Below are 12,995 nucleotides of genomic sequence, written 5' to 3'. Positions count from 1 at the left end.
ATTTGGTTTGGAGACCCATTAAATTACAATTGGGTGGTAAATTATAAGGGAGTACCTAGTGCTAATTTATTAGATGAAACAGATTCCACAGAAGAGTGATCTATTTCCATTTTACTTCTTTACATAGTTGCCTTTTCTTTTAGAAAAGTAATGCCTTTGGTCCTTTTTAATATAAAAAGACAACGATGACTGTATTTTTTCTTTGAAAATTATAATAGATGTCGTTGTCTCACATTAGACCTTGTGACTTGATGAACAGTGTAAGAGAAAAATGAAATTTTAAAAGCTTCATGTGACTGGCTGTATAGGTAAAGCAAGTGACATCTTTTGATAGTGCATATGATGAAGGGATACCTGAAGTCAAAATGTGAGATGAATTATTTTGAGTCTAAGAAATAGATACAATGGGACTTTTGTGCAAGTGTGTTTCAAAGGTGTCAAGTCATTAGCGCATTAAATGGTGGTGTTATGAATTTGGTACATCTGTCAAACGGAAGGCTTCTTGTCTTTAGGTCTATGGAAATGCAGGATCTAACCAGCCCGCATAGCCGTCTGAGTGGTAGTAGTGAGTCCCCCAGTGGCCCCAAACTCGATAACTCTCATATAAATAGTAATTCCATGACTCCCAATGGCACCGAAGGTGAGTGTCTGCCTTCTCACTATTTACTTTGCACCTTGTTTCTTCATCAGTATATGCTTTGTTATTAGGTGGTTATGATTTCAGTTGTCAAAATCATAAAACTACTCTTACATTTCCCCTTTAGGTAATAATGTGACTTACCAATCAGTACTCATTGTTAGGAGCTTCATGTTTCCGGTTATTGTAACATTGCGTAGATTGGTTTCGTTTCACCAAATGCATACACATATATACACATGTATATTATACATATTTGTGTGCATAACATTTTTAACCTTTGAGTGTGTTTTATCTTCTTATTGATCATGTACACACTGCAGTATCAATTTGTGTTGTTTTGTTGTGTGACCAGTGAAAACTTGCAATTATTTCCTTTATTTTCCCTTTTGTTGTTAAATATAGCCGAATTTGTTTAAATGTAGACGTTGGACTGGATTGTTTGTAAATATCAATGAAATAATTTGTGTGCCTAGTGTTCTTAAGGCTTTGGCTATGAAAATATAAATAATTTTTAAAAAGTATTGTTTATGAAATATACACAGCATTTAGGTGATATACACACAATTTATTTACTTAAAGATTAGTATACTTTAAACGTAGAACAATTACAATTATTTCTGTATAATTAATACATATGAATATTTATATAAATTTTATATAAGTAGAAATACCTACTTTGATCCACGTATACTTAAGATTAAACATATAAGGTTATATGTATTTTTGCTACCTGTTATACAGTCATTTAGGTACTATGCATATTTTTAGAACTTCAACATATGGAAAGATATGTTACATATTGCATTATATTTATTTCTACTCTAGTCTATTGAAAAATTATTTCTTCATAGATTATTATTTTGCTTATTTATTCGTTACTAAGCCTTAGGACCTTGATGACTCAGAGCATACCTTTCACTAGAAGTTCAATAAATTATCCATGTTAGAATTCCATCCATATACAAAACTCTTAACCATCATTTCCCAGTCACCATGGTGATCTTTCATTACACAATTTTTTTAAAAAATAAACAAAGCTAAATGCTATAAAATTATTGTGTTTTTTGGTGTGATATTCCAATATGTATTAGTGAAGGCTTTTGAAACTTACAATGTTATGTAATTTTTAATAATAGGAAAAATATAAAATCAGTTGTTTCTGATATGAGACGCTTTGATTTTTATTCCAACAGTGATTCTTTTCATGTGTAAATATTCTGCATTTTTCTTTTAGCGTAAATACATTCATTTCAAGTGTTTATGAAAAATGGGTACTATCAAAAATTGAAACTTTGCTGATGTAGCAGAAAATTAATCTCTGAATGAGGTGCCTTTTCCTCTGAAACTTTTTTCTTCCCATTTTGATAGGCAATCAGAGAGAAACTTAAATTATTTATAGGAAAGTAGTTCTAGTGTGTAAGTGGATTTTATAGAGCAAATAAAATTAAAGCAAGCAGTCCTATTTCCTCTCCTTTTGGGCTTTGACTTCAGGTAAAGCATGCCTACTGCAGAGTACAGACTGGGTGTGGATATAGTCACCCAGACTGCCGCAGGTCCCTGCGCCGGCAGGCCTCATGCAGGAGTCAGTGTGAGGGCAGCCACTGACAGGAGCTGCAGAAGGCCCGTAGGTGACCTTTAACAGGCATTTCCATCATTGTGAAGTCCAGATAAGACAGTCATTCAAATTAACTTAAAAATAAGGAAGACTAAGTATGTTAAAATATTTTGCTCAATAGAATATACCAGTACATATATGGAAGAGCAATTATGAAATACTGGTAGTTAATTTTTTTGTATATGAAGAAATGAGTAGGACTAAGAAGTTTTCATTTTCTCAACATTTTATTGGCAAGTTGTCTCCTACAAAATAAGAACCATGCAGTACTGAAACAGAGTGTGTGTTTAGGGTTCCCCCTTAGATGGCTTTGTGTGAGTAATGTGTGGTTTGTTTTCTAAGCACATGTGGAGTAATAATATATTTCTGAATATTTACTTTTTATAGCTTGATATCACATTCATATTTAGGAATACTGCATTTTGTTGGATTTTTGCATAATTAAAATAAGTTGAAACTATTAAAACATTTTAGGTAATTATGTGATCTCCTCAACCAAACTGGAAAATACATAGAATTTGTTCTTTATCTTAAACTTAATTGTTTTATGTCTTGGAAATGAATTTTTTAGACTTGATTTCAGACGAATACACAATTACTCATCTCACCCTGTTTCAGGCAATCTTCATTAATGTACTTTACAAGCATTGTGGTGGTTAGAAAGTGAAGTTAGAAGGTATCAATATAAATGAGAATAAATGAAGTTTCTCAGTCTCCTGAGATATTGTTTTATTTTAGTACTCAGTTTGAAAATATGGACCCAAACTTCCCTCACGATCGATGTTACATGTCCGTTTAGATACAAACAATATTGGAAAGTTCTAGGTTTTTATTAAGTGTGCGAATCAGTTTATCATGCTACTTATATGTCTCATAATATATCTATTTCATTCCTCTCTGTCACCACTAGAGGAGTTAAGCTTAAAATTAGTGAATTCATTAATGTCTGACAAACTTCTCTGGCGTGTAGTCATTATAGATTTTCCTATTTCTTCTTTGAAATCTTATTTAGTTTGAAAACAGCAGTGTTTACCGATGAATTAAAGGAATGAAATCAAGAAATTCATTACAATTTAAGAGTCTTTAAAATGTCAATCACCTCCCCTAACTCTACAATGAACATTTTCAGCTACATATGCCATGATTTATATTTAAGTGACTTCTCCGCAGCCCAATTGAAAATCATCTCAGCCCAATAGAAATTAATTAGGTCGACAGAACTTCCATTTAGTTTACACAGTTGTTGGCTTTGCCTGCATTTATATAGGTTGTCTTTTTTCACTCAGAGTTATTTTTTATTTCCTGCCACCACTTGTTCCTATAATCAGGCTAAGAAAACAAGAAAATCTCCTGTATCAAAAACCATAACTTCATCTGAAGAACAAACAAGAAGGGAATGGAATGGAGAGGCAGAGAATATTAAGTTTCTTCTTAAGTCTGCTGCCAAATTATCCTAAGACTCAATGTTTGTAGGTTCTGTACTCACAGGCTAGTGCCTATTTTCATGGTTCATCTAAGGGATAAAGACAGAAAGACACTGAGCTACAGCCTCAAGTACTGTGCTTTTTTATTTCCTACATGAAATGTTCTTCAGTTATAATAGTTGTTTGAATGTTTCATATTTCAAAACTTCCAACTATTCACATTTTTATACATCCTTCCAACCCCTCTGTGAATTGTTACTGTTGAAGTTAACCGTTGATTGGTTTCACCCAGTTTATACATCTTTGCAATATAAAAATATAAAGAGGTAAAAATAGAAAATAGTAGCATAAATGAATGCTTGACTTGCAATGAGGAAAGCACTGTAAGAAGTGATATGTTTCCAAATGAATTAATGCATATTTTTGTTACTATTAAACAACTCAAGCTTGACCTAGAAGACACTAATGGATGCTTATGAAAACACCAATCATGGCCCGTCTTTCAACTGTTTTCCCTCTTCCTTTGGACAGTTAGTCTGAAAAACTTGTCTTGAAACACATAGATTTGTCTTTAGGTGACATAAAACCAGATGCAATTGGAGGCCAAGATGGAATAGAAATTCTATTCCACATATTTTATTGTTAAAGCATAGCTTTTAAGAAATAGGCTTCTTGGTGATACTTCTATTAGATGATCATCAAATCTGAGAGGATTTGTAATGTTTGGGAATCTGTGCAAGCCTCTGCGTGGCAAAGGCTTTGTGTTGATATTTGTGTTAAGCATGAGAAGTAGTTGGGAAAGGTTCTTTCGAAGGACTCAGGGCTGTGGCCCTAAAAGGATTTTTATTTACGTATGTAATTAAGGCCTTGTTTGCAAAGCAGTGATTCTTTCCATCTTTGTTTTCACTGGTTGTCTTAAGTCCATGGGAGCTTAAGATTGGTCAGTTCATATATTGCTGGTTTGAGTGTTTATTTTTGGTTGTCTTGGAGTAAGGAGTGAGGAAGGCCAAAAAAGTGTGAGCAAGCAAAAATCAGAGCTCTAATTTTGAGTTTTCTCTATTGTAAGCTTAGACTCAAACTCAAGAAGAAGCTTAAACTTGTCTTGAAACTGATAGATTTGTCTTTAGGTGATGTAAAACCAGATGCAATTGGAATCTTCACTGCACATAGGGTTTCAGGAATTCTGATGGTAATTCAAATAGTAATTTTGAATTGGTATATCAGATTTCCAAGGTGGGAACAGATACAATCTTGAATTAGGCAGCTAAATTTTCTGCATTTAAAATTTACTGTGTATTACATATTTTAGGATGATAGATTCAGTTTTATAAATTATCAGAATCTATCTTAAGCTGTTTTTATCATTTTTACAAAGCTTAGAACACTAGTAAATTATCTGGATTTGTTTTTCTTGGTGTAATTTTAATTTTGTAAAATATAGTGCTATCCAACTAGATTATTTTTAAGAAATCTGATTTACAAGAAATATCTAAACTGGAGCAAATGTGTATAAAATTATGGTTTGAGGCTGTATTTTATAGGCTATGTTTATATATTTGTGGTTAAGTATTCTGTTGTCAATAGAAACATGGTAATATAACTTTATTATTGTTTACATTCTGCACAGGATTTAGTTTCTGGAAGATTAAGGGACATTGTGAATAAAGGAGTTTCTAAATGACATTTTTAGTTTGTCTGTAACCACAGAATTGGCCTCTTATAAATTGTCCTTAAACAAAAGCCATAAAAGAATGAACAAATAATTTGTTAGGATTTAATATTTTCCTATGTAGTATATATGGGAATAATTTTCACATGTCTGTTGCTAATAAATTATAATAATGCTGGCTAATACTTATGAATAACCTATTATTAGTCACTGTGATGACCATTCTCTATGTTTTGCTTTATTAATCTTTAGAAAAAAAATTTTAAAACATTGTCAACAGCATAGCTAAGAGTCTGGGCTTGAATTCCAGCTTCACTATTTGCTGGCTGTGTGAACTCAGACAAGTCAGCTTCTGGGTGGCTGTTTTCTCATCTGTAAAATGGGGATAATAACAGAACTTACATCAGGCTTTCTGTGAGGACGTAACATAGAATTTGCCGCATAATTGGAACTTATAAGTGCTCAGTATTAACTGCTATACCATATGTAAATAAGTCACTTCTACAGTGTGATTCCCATTTTATGCACAAAAAAATTCCAAGACTTAGTTAAACATGAAGTTTAAAGGCACATGGCTTGTAATTAGTACCAGTGGCATCTGAGTGGGTACTTGAATTAAGTTCTGAGTCCAGAGCCTGGATTTTTAAATCACCATATTTTTCTCTGGAGAGAATATGTGATTTGCATCATCTGCAGATGGCTTTTCTAATACCTTTTACTAAACATTGGTGCTTTCATTGCCACATTGGTGCTTTCATGGCTGAATGATGCCATTCCCTAGCAAACAGCAGCGCTGTGCAAGAACCAGTGGCAGAGGCTTTGATGACAAGGACTTCATTATAAGGATGACTCCTCAGGGTGGTTATAGTCCGGTCTTGAAGTTCTGGTGTGCGTGAGTGTGTGAGATTCCTTCCTGTGGTCCAGGTGCACATTGTATTGCATCATTAGGTTAACTTTAGGGGATTGTTTTCAAATCCTTAGACTTAATTATAATTTCATCAGCTGTCTGATTGTTAAGCCTCTCTGAGATCAAATGGAGATGGGAAATCATCTCTGCTTTTCATTATAATGGTCATTATATGCACATTTGGATTGGGGCGGTGTTACTGTGAAATTTAAAAACTGGTTGCAGTTTTGCTGCTGCTCAGAGTAAATGTTTTCTACCTCACAAAATATTTCTAAGTAGGTGATAAATTTAGTCACACTTTTCTTGACTTTAAGAACTAAACTATACCAGCCAAGCAACACTGTTGGCATTTGTTGGGGGCTCCATTGGAATAGTAATGACCAAATCTGAGAGTCGAGAACATGCCTGGGATGTTCTAGGATCAGCAAGGAGCCCAGTGTGGCTGGAGGAGAGAGAATGGCTGGGAGTAAAAGAGGTAAAGTTAGAGGAATAGAGGGGTGGCACGTGTGAGCCTTGTAGGGTGGCAGATAGGCTCTAGCCTCTCACCTGCAGCTAACTGTATCTTTCATAATAAGAATAGGAACTCCAGTGCTGATTGCCTGCAACTAGGCTCAGGGTTTCTAGAGCTAGGCTTGCTGATAACTAAGGTCTAGATGTAGACAGCTTTTCACTACTTCCAATTGCTAATAGTGCAGAGAATCACAGTTCTGTGGCATCTCTCCGCTGGTTGGGCCAGAACTTTGGTATGAGCAGAAATATATCTCTCTGAGAACATCCAATTTTCTGAGAGAAACCTCTGGTTCCCTCCTGGGAGATATGTGAACCTTAGTGAATGGTAGTATTTAGGCAAATTCATATGCCTTTGGTCATAGATTCCCTGCTTTTAAGTAATTCCTGATTTCTTATGATATCCAAGGATGCCTTGGTGTGAGCAGTATATAAATAAAGTGGGGTCTGTTACATTTCTTCTCACCTTGCTAACTTGGAGTAAGGGTCAAGAGTAATTCATTCTCCTCTCTTTCACTCTAAGCGTACAATATAATAGAAAAAAAATACATACATATTACAAATTTTCCATTTTTGGTTTGGGTAGGAAAAAATTATCTGTCATATGTCAGTGACTGTCAAATATTGCCTATACTATAGTAGAGAGAAAGCAAGTCTTCATAAGCTTATCAAGGGTTTATGTTAACATTTAGGACCCACAATTTATAAGTGAGAGCTTATTATGATTATGTTCATGGTAATTTGCTAGTTTTACAGATTTGGGTTTTTTTTTTTTTTTGCATGCCTCCAGTATCCCATTACACCAAAAAATGGTAGACAGACTCTACCAAACACATTCCAAAGAGGTATGTTTATGTACTCCTCATAATACAAATTGGGAACTTTTTTCTTAACATTGTAACATGAATCAAAATCTATGATGCTTACCCATTTTATCATTGTATTTATTACTAATAAGGGGATTTTAAGTGGAAAGAATCCTTTTTGTCAAAATAAAGAATATGAACTGCATTGACTAAGTTTTTGAGTACATCATATGCCCTCTACATACATTTATCCTCAAAACAATCTTTAGGCACTTTGGGAGGCTGAGGCGGGCAGAGCACGAGGTCAGGAGATCGAGACTATCCTGGATAACAAGGTGAAACCCCGTCTCTACTAAAAATACAAAAAATTATCCAGGCGAGGCAGTGTGTGCTGTAGTCCCAGCTACTCAGGAGGCTGAGGCAGGAGAATGGTGTGAACCCGGGAGGCAGAGCTTGCAGTGAGCCACATCGTGCCATTGCACTCCAGCCTGGGCAACAGAGTGAGACTCTATCTCAAAATAAATAAATAAATAAATAAATAAATAAATAAATAAATAAATAAAACAATCTTTAGGGTAACTTTTAGGCACCTCATTTTAGAGGGTTTAAGTGACCAGTCTGTGAATACAATGTGTTACTGTGTTGCAGAAGAGATACAAAGGCCTTTCAGGCTGATTTCAAAGCCACATTCTTTACACTTTAAAACATGGACTCCCCAGTAGCAGTGCTTAGGTCACTAGCCAAAAAGCCGAGTTCTTGCTGAAATAGTTTATCTTCCCTAAGAAGTGTTTATGTTACCTTATCTAAGATTGTGGCCAAGATGAAAGATATACAACATTCATTTATATGTGTGTTTCACCTAGAAGAGTTTCTAAGTTTCTCGAAGCAGGGACACAAGTGTTCACTCTAGTGTCCTTAGCATCTAATGGGAGGGTTGGCAATAAAGCCAAATAAAAAAAATTGTTAAATAAATGCCTCATGTTACTAAGTATATAATATACATGAATGATTATAAGAGCATTCATTAAGTTTACAATGCATTAACAGATTCAATAAGTATCTAGAGCTTGTTTTTCAAATTTTTGAAATTGATCATTTCAGACAGTTCATATAGTTGCTATGGGCTGTCCATCCACAAAACATCCACAGTCAACATTATTGCCTGTTTTGAATTTGATCTATAGTGACTGACTTGCTTTTGACCCATAGTAAATAACTGCTTCATAAATAGAAACTTCAACTGTTAGTATATTAATAGTGATAAAGCAACTTCCACATAGTCCAAGAAACAACTGAATGATATAAGGATAAGGAAGTTAGTACACTTAGGGTTAGTGTGTAGATGGTAAGATGGTAAAGGAATAATTGGAAGTAAACATTTTGAAGGTGGGGAAAACTGCAGGAAGAAGGATATATATATATATATATATATATATATATTCACTGCAGTAAAAAAATAAAAGTGTGTGTGTGTGTGTATGTGTGTATACATGTAGTATATCTATACTGTATATCCACAATTACATTGCTAATTTGAGAACTGTTTATTAAGTGATTCTATCTAGAAATATACCAAACTCCATTCTGGCCAAAGAGAAGTTCACTATTAAATGTGATTTACCACCATACTTTAAGATAAGGACTATATTCTACAGAGGAGGAGGACATCTAATCATGACTGAAGTGATTGTGGATTGTGGGGACGCATGCTGGTGATGCTTTACCTGAGTCCTGAAGAAGAGGTAGGAGAATATTGAGTGCCATGCCAGGAAGAAAGAGAGAGCTTGAGCTTTATAGCTGTGACGAAGACATTCCGAATGGCAGAAGAGTGAGTGTGTGTGTGTGTTTGTGTGTGCACGTGTGCACGCGTGTGTGTGTGTTTGTGTGTATGTGTAAGATGAGGAGCATGCACAGAGATGGGGTTTAGACACCAAAGATGATGATGAAGGGCTCCAGATATGAAGTTCAAGAATTTAGATTCAACTGTACAGGAGCTGTGGAAGCTGAAGGCTTGTAAGTTGGAAAGTGATATGATTGGGTTTGTGTTTTAGAAATGCACTTAGGGAGTATTTTGAAACTGTATTCAAGGGGTAGTGGGCACTAAGAAGGGACCCCAGGTGAGAAGAAATGAAGGCATTTTATCTGAAATCATGAGCTTATTTACATAGTATTATCTTTTTCTGAACAAATCTGATACTTGCCTTAAAGACAGTGATGTGGAAAATGAGTAATATTAGAAATATAGGAAGAATTGCATGCTTGTGAGAGCAGTTTTGTAGTCGGACTTACCTAAACTAAAAAAAACACAATCACAATTCTGCTGTTTATTCACAGCAACTAACATATGCATTTTGAGAACAGAGCAGGGAGCCAAGAGTCCTGAAGCCTGCCTGCCTCTGTTTGAAGCTCTGCCACTTACTAGTTACCAAGTGTGATGATGAATACTTACTTAACTGCTCTATGCCTCTGCTTCCTGGTCTGTAAAATGAAGATGATAATACTACATGCCTGTAGTGTTGCTACAACTGTTAGATGAGTTGGTAAAGTGCTTAGAACAGAGTCTGACTCCTCGAAAATGCTCAATGTCCACTGGCTATTATTATCTGTTATTTCTGAGCCTCTGCCTTCTTTGCTGTAGAATGGCATTGCCCCTTCATCACAGGTGCTATGACAGTTAGTCTATCCAAAATACTAAGTGCACTTACTGGTATCTACTACATGCTCAAAACATAGCAGCTATTATTAAATAATGTTATATTTTTAAAAAGAAACATATCTTCTGGGACTGGCTACTGTAATGTCTCCAGGTGAGGAAAAGATATATTCTCCTCCTTTGGGATCCTGCATATCAAGCACGGCCTTTGCAGGTATTTGGAGTACTTGAGGTACTTAGTAATTACTATTTCCATTAATACTCAATGTGGGTAGGGTTTATGTCTGGGTGCTCCTGTGAGTTGGTGAAGGATGAGAAAAACATATGATCTGAGATGTACATTTAGTAGATTGATTGCCTTTTAGGCAAGTAAGCCATTTTCCCACATTGATATGATTGAGGTTGTGAGTCTGAGCCAGCTCATCTGCTTCCAATCTTCATGCACTAGTTTATTTTACCACCCGCTAATTTGCAACATACACTGATATACTTTTATTCAGTGCCCTGGTATTCTTAAACCTTCTTATTGCTGTGCCATTCACTGATTGTCCAGATCTATATCAAAGGAATGATTAAGGATGATAAAACCATATTCAGAAAACACTGGGCTTTTTGGCTGATTTACGAAAGATATGGCAATTAAAGAAATGTGAAACTGTGTGATCATGGACTATGTATTTAACATTTGAAGCTGCAGTTTCCTCATCTATGAAATTACACAATAATAATAAATATCTCATAAAGTTGCCATGAGGAGCAAACAATGTACTGCTTGTAAAGTGCTTAGCAAAATGTATGGCATATAGTAGGTGCTCAATAAATATAAACTACATTTAAAATTATTACTCTTCCATTCTAAAAGTCTGCTTTAATATTGCCTGTGTCATAAATTGAGAACATTGTATTGCTGTCTGCATTTTTTTTATTGGTACAATCTTTTCATACTGTTGTGCCATGCTTCCATTATTATAATAAGCTAAAAATATTTCAATCTCACTTTGTTTTCTGAATATAATATGTATCTGTTGAAAGTCATCGAATGGCACATTTAAGATTTGTACATTTAATTATATAAAAATTTTACTTTATAAAAAGTCAAAAATATGAACTCTAGTTAATGATATGAATGCTGAAGTGTTTAGGGGAAGTGTATTATATCTGTAATTTACTTTAAAATATATTAAAAATAAGATGGTTTTTTGAAGGATAGACACAGAAAAGCAAATATAGTAACATGCTAATTGTAGAGTCCAGGTGATAGGTTTATAGGTGCTCACTGTGTAATTCTTCCAACTTTCCTGTCTGTATGATAAATTTTATAGCATAATATTGGAGAAAAAAGGAATCTAATATTTATTTAGTTTTTACTGTATACAAATAAACTCTGCCAGATTCTAGAAGAAATATGAAGAGGTATATGGTACTGCCCTTGTGTGAAAGTTGATTTATGCCAATTGGGTCATTTTAGTTATATCCAACTGTACTAGTTTATTTTCTGTTGCTTATAACAGAATACTTGAAACAAGATAATTTATAAAGAAAAGGAATTTATTTCTTACAGTTATGAAGGCTAAGTCCAAGGTCAAGGGCCTGTATCTGGTGAGGACCTTCTTGCTAGTGGGGACTCTCTATAGAGTTCCAAGGTGGCACAGAGTGTCACATGGGGAGGCCATGGAGCATGCTAACATGCTAGTTCCGGTTCCTCTTCCTCTTCTCATAAAGCCGCCAGTTTCCCTCTCTTGATAAACCATTAATCCATGAACCCATTAGTCCATGAATGGATTAATACATTCGTGAGGGTGGAGCGCTTCTGATCCAATTACCTTTTAAAGTTCCCATCTTTCAATACTGACACATCGGGGATTAAGTTTCAAAATTTGTTTTGGAGGGAATACATACTCAAACCATAGCACCAACTAAATCAGTTGAAGGAGTAAGGGGAGAAAGCACTTGGGGAATATAGCACCAGCTCCAAAAACTGAATTTTCTTCAAGCCCAGCTGCTGAAATGGCCTGCTGTAACCTTCAAACCAGTTTACCTAGTAACTAGTGAGACGACCTGCCATGACTCCATGACTAATTTTACCTACTGCCACCAGTCACCAGTCAGAGGTTGGCAGCCTCCCAAAGCTTCTCTAGTGCCAATGAGCTTTTCAAAACAAAATATAACATTTTCTAATAAAACCTCCTTCTCTTTGTTCTTAGGACATACTGAAGACCATCCTGCTCTGTGTATATGTTCCGAATTGCAATTCTGTGATTTTCAAACAAAATATTTAATTTAGATATTTATCTCTCTATTTTATGATGACTATGACACCTGTCTTAAGGAGCTCACAGGCTGGTTAAGGCAGATAAGACATTTTAAACATTTAGCAAAAACTAAAAGGTAATACACCAAATAAATTATGAAGACTAGGATTTTCAGTCTGTGGCTTACACTTCCTCAGTAGTTGGAGAGCAAGTACCAAAGGTCCGCAAATTCAAAAGGTTTGTCTGTAGGGTGAGGAAATTAACAGGCCACATATATATTTAACTCTTTCGCATATGGACATTCTGTTATGTTTATTAACATACACATTTTTTATCTACAAATTCATAGTAGGTTTTTGGCATACACTTTGGGTTTTGAAATGTTTTGGTGTTAGAGGGCTTCATTCTCAAGAAGGTTAGAAGCCACAGATCTGAACACAAGTGCTCTCAGAGTACAGAAGAAAGAGCTCTTCAGCTTGCTAAGGTCTGGCCCAGCTTCAAGGAGGAGATGGAATCTGAGCT

At 35.1% G+C, this 12,995-nt stretch overlaps 1 protein-coding gene across 20 annotated transcripts in view; it reads left to right on the top strand.

Annotated features, from left to right (window-relative positions):
• The window catches only part of EYA1 (EYA transcriptional coactivator and phosphatase 1), a 460,645-nt gene that overhangs the window by 302,537 nt on the left and 145,113 nt on the right, over window positions 1-12,995 (top strand). For 15 of the 20 annotated variants that reach the window (XM_054656818.2, XM_054656820.2, XM_054656817.2 and 12 more), the window contains one exon: window positions 513-640. The exons of the other annotated variants lie outside the window; for them this stretch is intronic. In XM_054656818.2, coding sequence (XP_054512793.1) covers window positions 513-640 — 128 coding nt within the window. The remainder of the gene's footprint in view (window positions 1-512; window positions 641-12,995) is intronic. 20 annotated transcript variants of the gene reach the window in all.

Source organism: Pan troglodytes, chromosome 7, assembly GCF_028858775.2.
Source record: "Pan troglodytes isolate AG18354 chromosome 7, NHGRI_mPanTro3-v2.0_pri, whole genome shotgun sequence".
Classification (NCBI taxonomy): Eukaryota; Metazoa; Chordata; class Mammalia; order Primates; family Hominidae; genus Pan; species Pan troglodytes.
Note: the sequence above shows the minus strand (reverse complement) of the source record. Positions and strands in the feature narration are given on the sequence as shown.